Source organism: Mugil cephalus, chromosome 4 (assembly GCF_022458985.1).
Source record: "Mugil cephalus isolate CIBA_MC_2020 chromosome 4, CIBA_Mcephalus_1.1, whole genome shotgun sequence".
Classification (NCBI taxonomy): Eukaryota; Metazoa; Chordata; class Actinopteri; order Mugiliformes; family Mugilidae; genus Mugil; species Mugil cephalus.
Genome location: NC_061773.1, coordinates 27633624 through 27653046, shown reverse-complemented (window position 1 = coordinate 27653046; position 19423 = coordinate 27633624). Strand labels below are relative to the sequence as shown.

At 41.3% G+C, this 19423-nt stretch overlaps 1 protein-coding gene across 1 annotated transcript in view; it reads left to right on the top strand.

The window, feature by feature from the left end:
• cntn3b (contactin 3b) overlaps positions 1–19423 on the top strand; it is a 58440-nt gene that overhangs the window by 7735 nt on the left and 31282 nt on the right. Inside the window, exons 3-4 of the mRNA XM_047584257.1 lie at positions 1309–1444; positions 15978–16153. Coding sequence (XP_047440213.1) covers positions 1309–1444; positions 15978–16153 — 312 coding nt within the window. The remainder of the gene's footprint in view (positions 1–1308; positions 1445–15977; positions 16154–19423) is intronic.

The window sequence follows — 19423 nt, the reverse complement described above, 5'->3', positions numbered from 1 at the left end:
GGAACCAAACCGTGGGGTGAATGAGCCGACTCCGGTACATTCTTTGAGCGCTTATTAACAGATCGTTTGATGGCGAGGTTTCAGATTTCCTCCCAAATCTCACATCCACGCGACCGTTTGCTCGATTGGCCTGGAGCTGACTCGCCATATTGCTAATCAACCGCAAACCCGTTTCTCGCTTCTCAACCTGTTCTGACATCTTGACACGCTATAACCGGATCAAACCACGCGTCGATGTGCTAGCCACATGCTGCAATCTGTTAGCAGTAGGACATTAATTAGGCCTACCCTGGCCGGCTGTTAACTCAGCCTTCATTTAGTACCAGATTGTGTTGCATGCCCTTTCCTTTTAGGCTGCTGGCAGATGAGTGCAGCCTTATGGCCTCAATTAACATGCACGTGTAGTATGACATCAGTGCTCTGAAAATGGATCACTCCGCTTTATTTATTAACCCGTTCACTGATATATCATTCGTTATGTGTGAGAACAGGTTTTCTGCATTAGCAGTCAGCTACTGTTGACTTAAGCACTCAACTCAAGCACTCGACTGCTAATATTATTATGTTATCTGTCATTGTTCTCAGCGAGTCATTAAGGCCGAACACCACGCTTTAGTTTAGCTGCGATTCCATTATAAAGTCTAAAACATCTGAGCCAGCTTTTTATTAATATATATATATATATATATATTTCATTTTACAAAGTAATCAAAGCGGTGACAGTTTTTGCAATTTTTATTTACTTGCTTTTTTTTGCAAGGCAGTCGTGAAGGAGGCAGATTAATATCCCGTACACTGGCAATAACATGATGATTTATCATGACGATAAAGTGACAAAGTGTGACCTGGGCCTGGGAGAAACGGGCCCAGTGTGCAGAACTGGAGTAAATACACGCACAAGTGCTGCGGTCAGTGCTTTTTTCCCCTCACTATTCGAAGTGTCAGATACCAAATATGTCAGCATTAGCCGGTAATGCCTAACAAGGGTAAGTGGGATTTACTTCCCCGCCTCCGAGATAAGCAAATAATGAACACAAGGCATCATGAGGGTAGTCCTAATGTATTCCTTGTGCTTCTCTGTGAAGAGCAACTCGGAGAATGCTCGGAGAATAGGAAGCAATATACTGCTTATAGGATATTGAAAAAGTAATATACGCCGAGTGTCAGACAGTTCCTGTACTGTATTTGTGCTAAATTAACTATTTGCCCTGGCAGAGCTTTCGGTGTATCCTTCTGGTGTTTTCTCTTAAGGTCAAAGAGACAAATTTTCTAGCTTGTTCGACTATAGACTTTCTCCTCTTTCTCCAGCCTGCACAGAGGATGTCATATTTCAAGGGCCAACGTGGAGGATGGAGCCAAGTGACCTCATTTTACCGATCAACTCCCCAGACCACCAGGCTACCATCACATGCGGGGCAGAGGGGAGCCCTCCGCCGCAGTACAGGTAATATTTCCACACATTCACTCGCCGCACGTGCCTCGGCCTTGGCCTCCTCCTCCTCCTCCTCCTCCTCCTCCTCCTCGTCCTCCCCCCCGCTTGGTGCTCTACATTCCCATCACATGAGGGAAAATCCAATGCTGCTTAATTGCTTGTGAATCTTCATTGCCTCTTCCACGGAAATCAAAGAGGGTACAGATAGCGCTGATTGCTATTGATTTGTTAAAAAACAGCGCTTTCTGGACATAAATGCCCGAGAGAGATTACGCAGCATCCAACAAAAAGACGGGCTTCAAAGAGCTACTGCTTAATTGAGCATCCATTTCTAATTGAAAAAAAAGCTTATCTCATTTCAGCCCGAGCTATGATGTCGAGTTAGGGCGGAGGCGCCGCTGTCGTTGATGAATATGCCAACACCTAGGATATGAGTGAGGTTAACTTTATTAATGATAAGCTTTAAGCCGCTGCATGAGCCAAAGCTGCTGATTTATAATATGACGCGGCTTAAGAAATCATTAGGAGAGAATGCCGTGACTCATTTGCGCCACAGATCCTTTGATATCTCTCTGGCTATTCCCAGGCGGTGCAGGAGGCCCGGCTGAAAATGGCAGCTGGCAATGTTTTTTTTTTTTTTTTTTTTTTTTGTGTGTGGTAGATTGTGTTTCGGAGCTTGGTCAGCACCATGTAGATGCACAGCAAGCAGAGGAGAGAGGCAATAACCTTGTGAGTGACATTCTGTTAAATGCTTACATTTCCTATAATGCGTCTGCACTGAAAACACAGCCCAGGCCCAGAAGCGGTGGTGGTGGTGGTGGTGGTGGGGGGGGCATCATTATAGTTGTTGTGGAACCTGAGCTCTTGCAGGGATGAAGGCAAAACCCGTTGACTTCATTATTTCACCCACAACTTAAAGCCACCCGACGCTCACTTGTGGTGTCAGCGAGATTTTCTCTTTCGAGTTCTCGGTTGGAAATATTGTCGACCTGCAGCTTTTTTTTTTTTTTGTCCTCCAGCTGAGCAGGCACAGGTCTGACATAGCATTACACACAAATTATCACCATTAGCCCTCATTTGTATAACCTCCTGAGATCTGAGCTTTTGTCTGGTATGCATTTTTGATTTCTCAATTTCTAAGCATCGTCTTTGAACGGGAAGTAGTTTTTGGAAAAAAATTAAGTCCTCATGTGTGGACACAGGGATTATTTCACTCAGTATTATAATAAAGTCACCAGTATGTAACAGTTTCATGTCTGAACATTGCTGTGCAAAAACAGAATTGCAAATAATGAATTCCCAAAGTCCTCAATTGAGCACTTGCTAATTAGCAAAGTTACAGCCTGCAATATTAAACCAGAAGTTAATAAGCATAAAAAAGAAGTTTAAACTGTAAAATTTGATGAGGTTTGCACATTTTTGCACATGATCAGCTGCAGAATGAATCTGCTGAAATGCTCACTATCATGTTTTTACACCAAGTAGTATCTAGTTATGAGGATAAAAGTTTAAAAGAAGTAGAATAATCTGCCACAAACTTAAAACTTAACATCCCCATACGAGGACGCATGGTCTCAGGAGATTAAAGCTGCTCCAATTAATATTTAACACAAATAGTGAAACAAATGACAACATACAGCAGGAAAGGGGCTCACTTCCAGTGACAAACATCAAACAGATGGAAACCAAATCATGTCATTTCCATCAGTGTTACAGAGTTGCACTGATGTCCTCCATCTCACTGTTATGGTGGTTTTATGTCCTGCAACTTTACTGACTTCATCTGCTGTGTGCCAAGGAGCAGATTGCAGTAACAAAAAAAAAAAAAAAAACACAACAACAACTCTCATAAATGAAATTTACACTACTTACACAGCACCAAACACTGGTAGACCAAATAAGCAGCTAGCTAATGAACACAGAGTAGTATTTAGCAGTTAATGTGCCAAATGCATGTGTCAGGATAGCTGAGAAAATAAAACAAAGACTGTTTTAGGAAATATTTCATTTTCATGTAGAAAATCAAGTTACCACAAATTACCATATATGGTCCATTGCACTTAAGTGGTAAACAAATGTAAACATGTATTTTCACCATAAAATCCTAAGTGCTGAATCAGGCATTTGTCAACATACACATTATGACGTAAGACAACATTAGGCCACTTCTTCATCATTATCACCTGTTAATAAAGGAGTTGCACTCAGCGCTCGTGCAGAGGTGGACCTTGTAGACTGCGTCTGACCTGATGTTGCCTTGATCTTCCGTGACTGCCTGGGTGAAAACCACATGGTTCTCCACCTCAGACATGGTTCGTCACCCCATAAATGTTAACCCTTTAAGACCTAAACATCCACCTGTGGATAAAAAAAATCTTGTGGTATTGGAATTACTGTAACTTACCAATGGACAAAATTCAAAGTGTGGCTAAACCATTGACTGTATTTTGACTACATTGACTATGGGCAAACCCATCGTGATGTCACCCATTGCACTGTGAACCTCGAAAATGAAGCCCAAAGTGGGCGGAGCCTGGATCGCCATGTTGGATGAGCTTTACTCTACCCACACTTGGATATTCCAAATATGGACATGGGGAGGTCGTGTCGGACGTTGAGACCCAACACTCTGCTACCTGTTAGCTCAGGCTACAACCTGTCAGCAGAATTTTAAACCTAAAAAAATAATACACGAGGATAGTTGCCATGAATAGTGAAATAACCATTGAGACCAAAACCGTTTTTTTAACCAATCTGTAAACATGTTTAATAATGCTGTAAAGTTGGGCTTTTTAACATGGGGGTCTATGGGGATTTGCTCCTTTTTGGATCCTCAAAAGACCACTCGATGAAAAAGCTGCTGTTACGGTAATGATAACAGACCACTGCTTTTGGCTCAAGGGTGTTGGGAGACCCAGGAAGACAGACCTGTGTGGGGGAATTTGTTGGTAAAAACGAAGTTAGTTGCACACTTGAGATGTGACAAAGGTCTTCCAGATCAGTTCAGCCACACTTTGAATTTTGTCAATAGCGCAAACCATGTGAGTTACGGTAATTCAAAAACCAAAAGCCTTAACGGATCACCGGCAATGTGTTCTGTTCTCATTACCAATTTAATATCTATCTAATATTTTGTAGCTATATGAATTTAATTAAAACAAACCTCACTTTTAGTGTGATTCCATTGATCTGGCTTCATGTACATCTGATTCTCTAATTTTGGCACTGGCTAACTTCCCACGGTTTCAGAATCTAGTCCCATTTGTAGTTCAGGCAGAACACCCATATCTTACACAAGTGATATTCATGTAGGTCAGTAGCTCTACCGCTTGGGTTTAATGCCCTCAGTTATGAATAAAGAATGTGAAACCAGGTTTAAAGGGAGCAACCGACGTCTGAGTAAGCAAAGTCTCACCACTGAGGATTGACAGTTTCAGTAATGCTTTTAAAGACACTAGATGTTTTTGTCCTTAATTTTACTTTGAGGAAGGAGTTGGGTGTTTTTTTTTTTTTTTTTTTTTTTACTTTATTTGGGTTGCATCAGTTTTTCTGACACTGATTGTCCTTGACTTGTTTCCCTTCAGGCAAGGGGAGGACTTTTTATTTATTTATTTATCTATTTATTTTTGTCGTGCTGATAAAATACAAAGCAGAAATTCTTCGCAATTAGAACCTCAAAAATGTCCTGAGCAGGCTGAAAGAAATGCCTTTAGGAGGCGGTCATGACTTTCTGGGACTGTGACTTTCACCAGACTCTGCAAACTGTGAACAGGCCGGCGCCCAGAAAACGAACAGTATTTGTATAATTAGATATGCCAAGCGTGAGGATATTACATTCAGAGCTGTGCGCTTAATTTTCTCAGTTACTCCAGCTATTAAGAAAAAATCATCAATTTGCCTTAATATCCATACTCAAAATTGGGACACACAGTATTGATTTTGTCAAAGGCGGTGATGATAAAAACTTGTCTGGGAGCCAAAACAATGGGCTCGTAGCAGCCAGGGTGTGAGTCCAGAATAGAGCAGGTTTCAGATTTCCACCTCATCAGATGGTGTCAGATATTACTGGGATCGGTTTCATTTCTGGGGGTGATTTCTGAGTTGAAAGGGGTTAAAATGTGTCACGTAATGTAATTTAAGTCGTGTACAATAGTAGGAGATGGCTGTTTATTTGTCTTGTTGACTAAAACTGCCCTGCTCATAGAGAAAATAAGAAATAAATAAGAAAATAAATCTGTAATGTAGATTACTATGCGTCTTTCGATATGAGGAAGAATTGGCAGCACCTACATAGCTTTGTAGTCGCAGCCTGTACACATGAATAGGGGGAAAAAATAAAGAAAATAATTCAAAGCAGAAGGCTATATTTTTGTCGCTGTCTGCACACTGTGAAAAGACCAGAACCAACATCACTGAATACCATCTGATTTCCCTTTCTTATGCAGATCTCTGTCAAAGCCCAGTGGTTGCTGCCGAGGGTGTAAATGTGAGAGGAAAAATAAAAGTGAACAAAAAGGCTCCTATATTTACTGTTTCGTTTAAAAACCAGAAAACAGAAACAAGAAACACACAAACGCACATTTGTCGGGAACTATTTCGGCTGTAAATGAGTTCAGATTTGGTGAGCTGGTGGGCAGCAGGACGGCGGGTGTGGGATTGATTCAAAGAAAATGGCAATGAAACCCATGTTCACAGTGATAAAGTAATAACTGAGATGACTGTGATTCTGTGTGGCCTAATAGTTGCTGGATAACACTGGAACTCAGATTGGGTTTCGCGCAAATGACAGAAGGAGCTGATTGGCATGATGTAAAATATCTAGAATGGCCTTCCTTGTACTTTGGCTGAAATCATTAGCAAAGAAAGCACTTTTGGTTTGTATGGATGTTTAACAGGCATGTTGAAAAATCCCAAAAGTCTGGGTTTCCCTTAGTCAGAGATGCTCAGTGTTGCCAGATGGGAAATGACAAATTATTGTAATTATCGCATTTTGAGGAAAATTATCGCACAGACCCGATTTGACGTTGCTCAGGACCATCTGCTACAGTAAAACACTACCACAGGCCGTGTATAGCATAATGTCCTCAGTTGTATTGACTTATTTATCACTTATATATCATATCATACATGGTATGAAGCCTGTAGGATTATGGACATACCATGGTAATGCTAGTTTTATGATCATATGTGGTGCCTGCATTTTTCATGCTACGATTTCAGTCATTTCACTAAATCCTATGAAATCAACACACGTCATCACTTAGTGCAACTATTCAAACATAAAATGTGTACGTTTTATCAACTTACCAAGGTTAGTTTTTATGTTTTTGCTGTAGACATGGAAGTAGCGGGCCTCTGCTGATTGGTCAAACGATATAATGACATGTTCCATGACGTAGATGGATCTCTTTGCTGATTGGCTGGTTGAAAACCACATGCTGAAGGGGTCAAATTATCGTACATTATGGGATTTTTGGAACTATTGATTGTGCGTTGTTCAAACAGTGAAATTATCGTACAAATACAATAACTATCGTAGGTCTGGCAACACTACTGTAGTCTAACCCGCAACCACATGGACAAAACAGTGTGTCTTGAATGCGCACTCTTCTTAAAGGGGCAGCACACCATCTCAGAAAAAAAGACACAGAGGATCAGGAACAGGAACAGCTCCAGTCATATAGACCCATTCATGGTCACAGTGACGTCACAACATTAGCTGGAGGCAAAACAGAGGGAAGCTTGAGGCGAACACTGTCACTTTCAACCGGGAAAATTACGTCTTGCTGTATTTTTGGTGCCAAAAAAGCAAAAGCACTAACTTGAAGTTTTATCACATACCAGCCACAGTCAGTCGTAGATGACTTTGGTTTCAGTAACTGTTTGCAGCACACATTTGATATCAGGTGAGGTTAATACATAATATATAATAATTTTCCGCCTGGATAACTTTATGGATTAAGTTAATCATTATTTGGGGGATTTTTGTTACATGTTTATGCTAATTCTAACCGTTAGCTAACTCAACGTTAGTTGTATGTTTCAGGGGTGTCCAAGCAGAAGTCGCTCCCTCCACAGTGGTTCCACTTACTTCTTGTAATATCTTTGTTGGAGAGGCTTCACTTGATAAAGACAGACCAGACTTCGTCCCCTCTATGTCCTCCTTTGGTCAAATCCATCCATCCAGTGAGTGAGAGTGTTGGGGTCGGTGAATGTGGTCTTGCCAAAACAGTCCATTTAAATATGCTAACCGGCGTTTACAGACTATGGTGTTTGAGATATTTTGACTCCAGCTAAGCCCCGCCCCTCGAAAAACATCACACTGTTTACAAACCATGAAGGTTTCTGATACGTACCAGTGATGTAGAGCTGCATTAGTCCTTTAACAGGCTGTTTAACAAGTTTTTTCTTTGTTACAGTACAGATGTGTTAAAAATGAGAATGCCAGGTTGTCACGTGTGTTTCAAAGTCATAATTCTCTGTCGCCACACCGACCTCATACCGGCTGCTTTCGTTTCCAGCACTGCGCTCCACCTTCACCTCGTCCACTCCTGTGACACGGCGAATATATACGAACAGGAGAGCCTGACAGTTGTTCAGTTGACAAATAGTCCGGTGTAGCGGCGGAGCACACTCCAGGGCTCCGAGCTCTGCTTTATGAATACACCTGTCACTGTGTTTACTATGAATCTGCTGTAACACAGGATCAAGGGCACAGTAGTGATTGGAAAAAAGGTGGGGGTGGGGGGATGGGGTGGCAGGAGGGATAAAAAAAAAAAAAAAAAAAGGGCACTGGCTGGTGTCTGCTATCATGTAATGTGGCTCCAGGCAGATGTATGACTCTACCTTTTGTTTACGGGTTGGCACAGGGTAACGGGGACATAAATAGAACCGGGAGGGTGTGATTAGGGGACCATTCTTTATTTTGTTATGAATTCAGTCGCAGCGTTTGAGCCGGTTAACAGCACGGAATGTAAAAACGGTTTTAAACGGGATCGATTTTTATCCTTCGGAGGGTTACTTGTGCGTTTATAGGGTGAGAGGAATCTGACCCTCGGGCTTGTGAGATGGTTTTAAAAGCAATAGAACAGACAGATGAAACAACAAGGTGGAAGAATTAGGGCTGCGGTCTCTAATATAGTTTCTGAGACGCAGATAGGTGGATTTATCATTTTATTTATTTATTTATTTATTTATTGGTGCATTAACATGGATTTATTTTCCGACTTTATTTTTAATTTGAGTAAAAGCATCATGTCTGGACCATCAGCTGTAATTGTGAAATGGCCTCAAGTCGGCCGATAAACGTCTGTATATCTGTTAATGTTCCTCTAATTCCATAGACAGGATTTTACAGGCTGGTGCACGCACGATCGCAAGAGACCCCGCAACAAAAGCACTCACACTGATATGGGATGGTTTTAGGAATATTTATTGTGTTGGGTTTGGCTTAAAAGCCGAATGAACATCAATTTCTTAAAAAGCAGCGGCAATAACCTGCTAAACATAATTGTAGAGAGTACCGTGGTCTGCAGTTGAGTTTCTATTATCGGCTTTAAAGCTTGTGTGTGTGTGTGTGTGTGTGTGTGTGTGTGCGTGAACAGCATGTGGTCTGTGCGGTCACCGCCGCCGTCTCTGTGGGCTCCCAGCCTCAAGGAAAACCAGGTGAGCCAGCGCTGCAGCACAATCCCCCGGTCTATTTGATGAGGAGACCTCATGCAAAATTGATGTGAACCTCAAGGTCAGGAGGAGTTCACTCGGAGCATGCTCAGATCAGCCCGCGCCTGCAGCACGGCGCAGCAAATGGGACTGTTCTCCTGCTGGACTCAGTCCGACTTTCCTCTAAGCCTCTGCCGCCGAGTTAGACTCAGTGTCTTTGGCTTTGTGCTGTGCTCCCATTAAGCCCTCTACCTCACCTTTCTGCTCCGCTGCTGCAGTCTGAGTTTACGTGGTCACTTACAATGGGAGTAATAGTAAAACCGGCGCATGGAGAGAAAAAAGAAAAAAAAAAACCTGGACAAATATCAGCATTGTGGCTCCAACTCGAGTAATTTGCTGACCACATGCCGCAGAAAATTGTTTATTGATTATTGTCATACTTTGCTGTATTTTCTTTATCCGCATGAATCAACTTTCAGAGAGAATGTAGTGGCTTCTTGTAACCCCCCTGTACCTTGTGATAGTTAGTGTGAACAGTTTAACCAAAGAACGATGTTTATAGATCTGAAGAAGTTTTACTTTCAGACAAAATATAAGGCAAAAAAAAGAGAAGGGTTCACGCACACTGCAGTCCTTAATAAACTCTCACTAAGAGTTTATAGTAGGGCTGGGCAGTATGACCAATGGTATTTTCTTTTCGTGCGTATTCACACATAATTCACAACATTTTCTTCTGGTTGAGAGAGAAATTAATGCAGTAGATTGACTAAGGATGGACTATTTTACTGTGATGATGAGTAAATATTGTAGAATAATCCCCCACTAGTGGTAAAACAGGTTTGCATGACCCCATGTTAGAACTGACTGCTGATGTGGAAATCTGGGGGGAAAAATGTTATCAATATGAAATGAAGTTCACGGTTTCACTTATTTTGACAAATTTATTCATATTTAAAAAAATATTTACACTGCTAAGTCTGTAATGGCAATAGCAGCACAATCAGCTAGCGTAATAACTGTAGTCTGCGGGCAACACATTTCTGTCATTCACCAAAAGCTAAAATTGGGGACATTTTCGGGGACAGCTTTAGCTGGGGGACAGGTCATCCAGAACGGGGACTTTCCACAGAAATCGTGAATGTCTGGTCACCCTAAAAAAAACAAAAAAAACATCTGAAAAACCGAAAAAACACAAACAGCACCTTTTTTGGTACACGTCTTCTCGTTCTGCTGCTTCGTTTTTCGGACCTTTCCATCTTCACAACGCCTCACAGTGACACAGTCGCACCATGTGTGTTTAGAAGAGCTACATTGAAAAAGGTCCGGTCTGAAACAGTGTCTCACGGTTTATAGTTATAATGTTTAACGACTTTTTGAGCCATTGACCTAAAAATAAGGATGTTGTTGGCGGTTGGTCAAACCAAGAAGAACTCTTCATTAATCTTCAAAATCATTAACCTTCTCGTCAATCAATACTGGTTAAGATTCAGATTAGTAGGTAGCTCTCTCTAATAAGGTTCCTCTGCTGAACCGTTTATACATCGTAACTAATGGCTTTGTTCAATGACCATAAATTATTTATCAGTGTCCTCTAGATCAGTGGTAGGCCATCAAATGGGACAGTGTGTGGCGGCGCCAGGTTTGGGGAAAATCCTCCTTCGGCGTGAAAGATGTTCTAATATTGGCATTAACGGATTATCAGGAGCCTCAGACTTTGGGAGATTGTTCCTTCATAATGTGTTTCCGCTTATCCTCCAGAGGCCAGTGGTGTAGGTGGTGTTGTAGTTGAGGTGGGGTACACGTTGGACATGTTGCCACATAAGGACTAACACAGAAAGACAAGCGTTAGCATTTGTACTCACATGTTAGAATTAAGCAGTTAACCTAACAAGCATGTGTTTGGATTGTGGGAGGAAACTCACGCAAACCGACCTGGAAAACAAACAAAAAGCTACAGCACCGTGTGTGGAGGTCTTGTGAATTATACATATATATTTATACATGTATGTACAGTATTTATAGACTATATACTGTATATAGACCTAAACTTTATTCACCCACAAGAGACGTTGCTTGGTCGCTCAGTTGCACATAAAAAAGAACTTGACAACCACAAGTAACAAGAAACATAAGTGAAGACAGTTATAAAGTAGAAAAAAAAGTAAAAATCTAATAAAATAAATCACCATAAGCAAAAAATGGACAAGAGTTGCATACGAGCACATAGAAACAAGTATAAGAAATAGAGTTGAAGTATATGTGCATACATTGGAAGGATTATTAAGGTGGAATAATGTGCATTGACATTGATAACATGGAATTATCAGTTAAAGTAATATAAATGGATAATTAACAGTTAAAGAATTGAAATGTCTGCCCTTTACTTACTAACTCTTCTATGCTATTAATAACATTGATTACACTGATAAGTATAATATTCTTCTTAATTGAGAACAAATATTATCACACACGTTTTACAATTGAACTTCAGTGTATTAGTAAGTGATTTATTTAGATAGATATGATCCTATGAATCCTACACGGTGCAGACGCCATCAGCCTCCTAACCTACAATGTGGTCGGTACAGTTAGTTAGTGGAGACTGATTTGCAGCAAAATGATTCAGAAAGCTGCAGCTGATGAGATTTATTTATTTTTTTTCAAACAAACTCAAGGTTCCATCTGAGAAGCAGCAAATAGCAAATCTGATCCCACCGAATGCACAAAATTCAAAATATCAAACGGTTTTGAGCGTTTGGTTAAGAAAGAGTTGCGTTGCTCTTTTCTGGTCCCGTTAGTAAACGGTGATTGCGGTCTAGCTAGCAAAGCCTCTCACCGTGGGAGAAGTTTCCAGGCTTGTTATTTTGTCAGGTCGGTCATGGTGGACGCTGATGCCTTTCAAAACAAAAAAAAAAGGACAAATAGTCTTTTAAATACAGATTGCGATAATGTTAAGCATGAAGCTATGCGCTCCACCTCTTAAGGCAAAAAGCCCATTTTCTCTTGTTGTCCTTTCCTTGTCTTTAAATCGCATTAGAAGAAGGCAAACAGCAGCGCTTCGATTAGCGTCCGCTAATGTCAGAGCGCGTCTCGGGTGTTTCTGCAGCGGGAGCGGGTGGGTGGCTTACTGATTGGAGCGGAGACGTGGCTACACCCAGTCGCCCGTCTGCTCCGAGGACGTGTGATCTGTCCAGGCTGCCCACCGTCCCCTCCTATTAACATCAATCATGCTGGCTTGCTGCAAGTCTAACTAGCCTCCCATCCTTTTCCATTTAACCTCCTCCCCCTGTTGCACGTACAATAATCCTCCTTTTGGCACAAACAAAGGAGAAAGAGATGGAATTCAAATGGATAAATACAGTGACAAGATCCCTAATAATCAATATACTCTAACAGCTGACATTATATGCTTTGTGTTTTCTGAGATATTCTTGGAAACCTAATCTTTTATTTGACACGTACAGGGCGTTTAAAAGCAATATTGTTGGAACAGTGACAAAATCAGTCAGATTAAGTGACTGGCACACACTGTTAGATGAATAATGCAAGCGGCAAGATGAAAGACGGCTTCGTCTTTTGTAGTCTGTCAGGGAGGAAACCGGGGAGAGCCATGACTGGCTTTAAGACGAAGCATCATTCTGCCTGTTAGTTTGCCTGGAAGGGAAAACAATGATATCGATTTTTTTTTCCTCCCTCCTTATCATTGGAATTGTCATTTCACAGTCCTGTCACGGGGCACATTTACCCACGGTGTTCCAGTAAAGCTTTATTTCTCCAAGGCTACAAGAAACACGAAAGTGCGGTTTTCCATCTGTGTTAATTCTCCGTTAGAATATCAAAGCCTTTACATCTTCTTCATATATGTCTCCAGCAGACTGGCAGGCGGCAGGTTTTCAGCGCATTACGGATTAAATGTTTTTATTGCTCAGCATGAACGTTATTCATCGCTTTGTCTCTGACGACCGTTTGCGATTAATAGCTGTCACTTCCAGAATTCGGTTTACATGACAGACTATCTCGTGACCTTTTCCTGAAGGAAATGGTCTGTAGACGGAACAGTATGAAGGTGTCAGAAAGCAATAAGTCGGAAAACAACGGAGCACAAACACAAAACTAATTAGAAATCACTCAAAGAGCACATAAATCTGCCAAGGTCGCGCAATCCTTTAGATTTGTTATTCAAATTTATATTTGAATTTCAATTTGGATTTAAATCTGCATCTGACTGCAGGCACACTGGAGATACAGTGGTGGTGTTTATGAGAGAAGGAATGCTGGTCACTCTTGGCAAAGTCCGGTTCAGCTCTTATCAGAATATTAGTCTGGTAGCATGTTTTGAATTTGAATTTCATCAAGGCCCGTGTTTCAGCCGGTGCAGAGGACTTTTTTTGTTTTATACCTTCATATTATTGTTTAAATGTTGCTGTTGGCTGAACCCGTTTCCTTGAATCCTTGAATCCTTGATTCTTTCCCCATGCAGCTGAACAGTTCTCCAACCAATCACAGCGATTACTGTAAATAAATTCAACTTCATGATGCTCAGACGACGTCTTTGACTATGTCACTGTTCTGCTCATCACTGCATGAAGCCAAATTATTACACACCTCTGTACCCCCACTTTTAATGTAGTGGTAGTGGGAGTTTCTTAAGTATAAATGACCTAACCAGAATGAACTTGGTTCTAATGATGTTAGATACCACCAGTTTTCTTTCTGATCCCATACTGAGTAGAATTCAGATTGGTGTCAGCGATAATGATACCAATACTTTGTGTAAATATGCCCTAATGTGTCTGGTAAACCTAGAAAAATGATATATTTCAAATCATAGCTTCATAAAGAATCTGAGGTGTTCCACAAGGTTTGTTGTGTTGCTACAACTCAATAGTTTAGCTACTTTCCACTGTGTTCCTGCTTTACCTCCAATGACTGAACTATCCAAAGTATCGATAGTTTGATTTGAGAATCGATTTTAGAGCGTAAAGATCTGGTATCGGGAGTATCGATATTTCAGTTTCGATCACTACTTTGTTCTTGTACTTGCTCACCTCGAGAACAAGAACAAATTTCTCACTTCTTGCAGCGCATTTTTCAAGCTTAAGACGACCTCCACATCTCATCTGTCGCCCTTTTTTGTTTTCTTTTTGAAGAAATAAACCTTTAATGTTGTAACTCGGGGCAGGTCGTGATAGCCCTGCAGATCTTTGCCACAGCATAATGATACTCTAATAAATTCAAGTGGTTTAACTCATAAACGTAAGTTTGAAAGCTGCCTTAAATGCATGAGTCTGAACAACTATGTTACATTATGCATTAAATAAAACTTACTTTCTCTTGTTAACTTATGATAGTTTCAACCCACAAACATCAGTTACATCAATTATTTAACTCATGATTTAGTAGCATTTGAGTTCTAATTAAACTACAAACTATTTTACATCACCCATTTGAGAAAACTTCCCGTCCTTCCTATTTCCTGTCAGTAGAACATAAAATTACACACCTTTTCAACTTACATTTTTCAGTTTAACTAATTATATATATTCACACCAATTCTTTCTTTAAGGCAGCTTTTGACATATTTTGAAAGATCTTATGCGACAATTATCCGTCTCTTATCAGATCAAGACGAAATTTCAAGCACTATTTTTACGCCGCATTAATATTTCTACCGCACCAATGGTCACGGTCGGTTTGTGACTCAGAGATCCACTTACCATTGTAAGACGCATTGAAATTTCCATTTCATTGAACTGGCTTAAGCCCTTAAGTTGGAAAACCAAGAACTCATTAAATTGCTTATTGAGCTGGTGCCTTTTTGCAGTGCTGCTCCCAACGGAGTGAACCCAGACCAATGACATGAAAAAAAAAAAGAACAAAGTGTCTTCCAGGCCAGGTCAGTCCAGGAGGTGGCCTAAATACAATACTGCCTTGAGCTAAATACATCAACCAGTTCTAAAAGGCTAATATTCGGCAGGCTTGGACATTCATATTTATTGGATTTATTGGATTATGCATTTTTCTGGATGTATCATGGATATTCAGCCCTGATGTCCGCAGTGCTAAACACATTTCATGCCATTAGATTTGTAGGTATTTAATTCTTGAAGCCACAGAGTTTATATTACAGTTCCTCTTCAGGGACACAGGTCCAGTACCAAATTTACTGGCGGTCCATTTGAAAGTGCTGAGACATTTCTAGTAGATCCACGAAGACAAAATGAATCTAACCTTCAAGGCCGTTCGGGTTCATCCTCTGAGCACCATGAATGTCTGCACCTACTCTCATAGCGATAGTCAAAGAGTAAATTTAAAATCTTAGTCTTACTAATGCTATGAATAAATAATTTAATGCGCTTTTAACCATAATTGATGCTCGGACCACAAAGTCTCGCCGAAATCATTACATTATTCACATATTCAGTTTCCAACAGACATCAGTGTTTTTCAGAGATCCCGCTAGAAGCTTTAACTGGACCGAGCCTTCTTAGAGGAGGTAATTAAAACTGAGATGAAATAAATTCCACTTCACCGCAGAAGTAGGAAAAAAATCAATACTCACCGCAGCAGATACGCTTGTTTGTTTTTTTGTTTTTTTTTTTAATTTTCCTAAACAAACTACTTTAAGGAAATCAAACTGATGCAAGCTGGGATCCTGTTTATCCGTCTACAATGACAAAAAAATACAAACTTTTCCTTCCTCCTTTCTTGCCGCAAAGAGCGTTCACTTTCTCTGTTAATAATACTGAAGCCCTTCTCTTATTACTCACCTTTTATCCTCTCAGCATGATGCGGGGGCGGACCGATCGTATCGATTCCTGTGATAAACACTGCAAGTGTTCGTCTCCAGGGGGCTCAGCTACTGATTGTGTTTGCGTTTTTCCAGATGGTCACTAAACGGAACACTCATTGATCTGGGGAATGACTACCGGCGTCACATGTCTGGGGGCAGCCTGATCATTAGCAACCTGGACAAGGCCCAAGACAGTGGGGTGTACCAGTGCACGGCTTTCAACACGTGGGGGTCCATCCTGAGCCGCAGAGCCAGCATCCAATTTGCATGTAAGTGATCCTGGAATTGCTAACACGTTTTTTTTTTTCCTCACAACACAGTTATGACATTCTGCCATCTCTTTGTTAGTAATTTGCACATGTGTGTAACATGCTTGTAGTCCAGGAATTTCTTATTTATTTATTTTTTCTAATGCGATTTCTCATTTAGATTGCCTGGGAATAGATTTTCGAGAGGGGGAGAAATGGTAATCAAATAAAATGTCAGATGCAACAAACACAGTGGGCGAGGTAGCTTCTGACTGCCTCTGAACTCCATTGATTCTCATTAGCGCTTCCAGTTCTGACAGCATCTCCGCTCCATCCGAACTGACTCATATTTTGCCAAGAGATACGTCAGCCCCTGTGATCCAGACTTTAAAGCAGACAAATAATACTTAAGTAGTGTTTGCATCCTTGTAATCACCGGCTACGTTGCTTTTGTGTGTTATTAACTGCAGCTTGTAAGTAAATCAGACGGAGACGAGGCGCTTCTCTGGCAGCCTGCTGCTTAAAAGCCAAAAGGCAGGTCGGAGAGTGATGCTGAGGAGCGGGGTCCTACGTTGCAGACGAGCACCGTGGAGGCACCTCTCCTCTCTTGATCGAGCCTGCTGACTATTGATCATGCCCCAAGGATAGAGAGCCTTTCACTTCCTCTCAGGAGATGGACTGCCATTATCCCTATAGCTCCGTAATGAATATCACTTGTGGGGACCGGGTGAAGAACGGAGCTGCTTGACATTTATTGTCTTGCCTAATGCACAGTGAGGAGGGGGGTAGGAGATCAGCAAGGCTGATACTGTTTTCCCCTGTAATGAGGCCACTGTTCTCGGATAGAAATATCATGGCTTCTTGGCTGCTTGGCCCAGCCTTCAAAATTCAGCCTTCCTCCTTCCACAAATCATTTTTACAGCGCAAACAGACAAAATAACATCCAAAAACCCCCGAACTGCAGAAGTGCAGAGAAGACTCAAATGAGATAATAAACATTTTCATGATCAGGCGTGACTGTGTATTTCTTTTTATCTTCCTGAATTCCTGAAGTGCACGTTTGTTGAAAGAAAAAACAAAAAAAACCACCAAAACACAGTTTTTGGATTCTTCAGAGGTGCAGTGGCTCAAACAGCAGCACTTATACTATATTCTTCTTCATGCATTGTAAAGAAACGGCCATTAATAAATAAACTTCTTTGTTTATGCATTTTATACATTTATGTGTAAACTTAGACTTAGGTTAGATCAGTTTCTTGGTCACAGGAGCTGAGCTGCATATAAAAAAAACTGCTAGAAAGAAGAAAAATATAAATAAAAATTGAAAAATAATAATAAAATTTGGTAAAATGGAATCAAAATAAGTAATGAAATAAATAAAATACATAAGCAAATAAACCAATACATAGGTCTTCAACAGGGGGCCCACGACCCCCAGGGTGTCCGCGGACGTACTGCAGAGGGGTCGCAAAATCTTTGGTTGATTAGATATTTTTTTATATACATATATTTATTTTTTTAATTTTGCCCACAAATTTAAATTGCTTTCAATAAACATTAATATAAATCGAACAAATCTTAGTAAAGGGATAAATGGAAACAGAAGACACTCACACAAAACGCCACACTAGACCTGTCAATCTCAGCCTCCTGTAAACATTAGGCCCCGCCCCTATCACTGCTGAGCCAATCACGAAGCCGCGTATTACACGCTGACTGTGTCAGGTTCCGATAGCCTATTCAGTCCCCAGGTAAAGTCCGAGAAGCACGTTGCAATATTAGCAGAAGAGAAGCTAACAGTGCAGCTCGCTCCCATCAGAAAACTACTGAGGCCAAAACGGATTTGAATAGCTTAATACTGAATGCAGAAGATATAAAGTTATTTATAAATAGCACTAGACTGAGTTTAATATAGAACACATATAGTAGGCAGTGGGTCCCTACTTAATCTGTTATCAGTTTTGGGTCCCTGAACTAATATACAAGATTTACATGTAATAATCTGCAAAGTATGGAATTAAAAGTAAATATGCACTATATACGTAGGATGGATAAATGATGAGGTGCAAAGATATGCAATAATTATGTAAAGTTTAGCCAACTCCGTTAATAAATCAGTAAATAAAAGGGAGGCGGAGAACATGCACATTTCTAACTCGTCTCTCGGCAGAGATGGAATACGTTGCAGGTGTAATCGCGTTAAACTGTTTGCCGCCTTTACAACGACATGCTTGTAACACATCTTCTGAGGAGAGAGATGCAACATTAACTGTTTCGTAAATAACCCGAATCCGTCTTTCAAATAGTTCCCACACTTCCGAGGGAGCTGCGCCGTGGTGCATTTAGAGCAGGAAAAAGGACCTTTGCTCAGGAAGTCCATATATAATGAGGACTGCCTCCACGGTGGCGCCGTTGCCCAGACCAATCATCTTCGAGCTGCTGTCGCTCTTTGTAATCTCTAGGCCGGGCCACTCTTGTATGGCAGAGACTGATTCTGCTTGCAAAGGAATCACTGCAGCAACAGTGAGTTTGGCCTCTAGCTCTCTGAGTTACAGTGTGTGGTCAGCTCAGTCCAGTGAAGCCCATTATTCTTCTGCTCAGAGGCCCAGGAAGAGAGAAGTGCATCCCCTCCAGCTGACTCCTTAACCCTCTTTGCACAACTTTGCACGATCTGGGTGAAGGAGCCGATCTTTCCTCATCCACTAAGTAATTACCGGTAGCTCTCGGATTCACCTCCCACTGATTCTAGAGGCGTTGCTGTTATAATTATCAGATGCCTGGCTTTTCCCATACGCCGTGTATACGAGTCTCACGCCAGAACCGCTCCTCGGAATCATAAACGTCGTCCGGAGGTGGACTCTGTATTTACTAAGACAGCCTGGTGAGATCAGAGGGACCTTGCCCCCGTCTGCATTTCAAGTCAGCCATCTCCTCCTGCGGCCTCCTCGGTGTCCTGCCGTGACTTGGCTCTGTTTGATTCCACTGCGGTCATCAGAGAGCTGCTCATTAATCTTACCAACACTCTGTCCCACTTCTCTCCATAATCTTCCTTCTCCTAATTTCCCTTATCGGTCACACTGACTTTCTTTTGTTTGTGTTTGGAAGGCTTACTCCAGGCGGTTAGCCAGAGGGTGCAGACGGAGTACAGAGCGGACTGCGGCAGCCTACCTCCATCAGTCATAAAGCCATCGGTGGTTTATCATCCCCCAGGTTTAGGTTTTGTCTGCCAGCAACTGCTCATTCATTTGCAGCGGGATAGATTGTGCTGAGAGTATTGATGCGGAAGCTAAT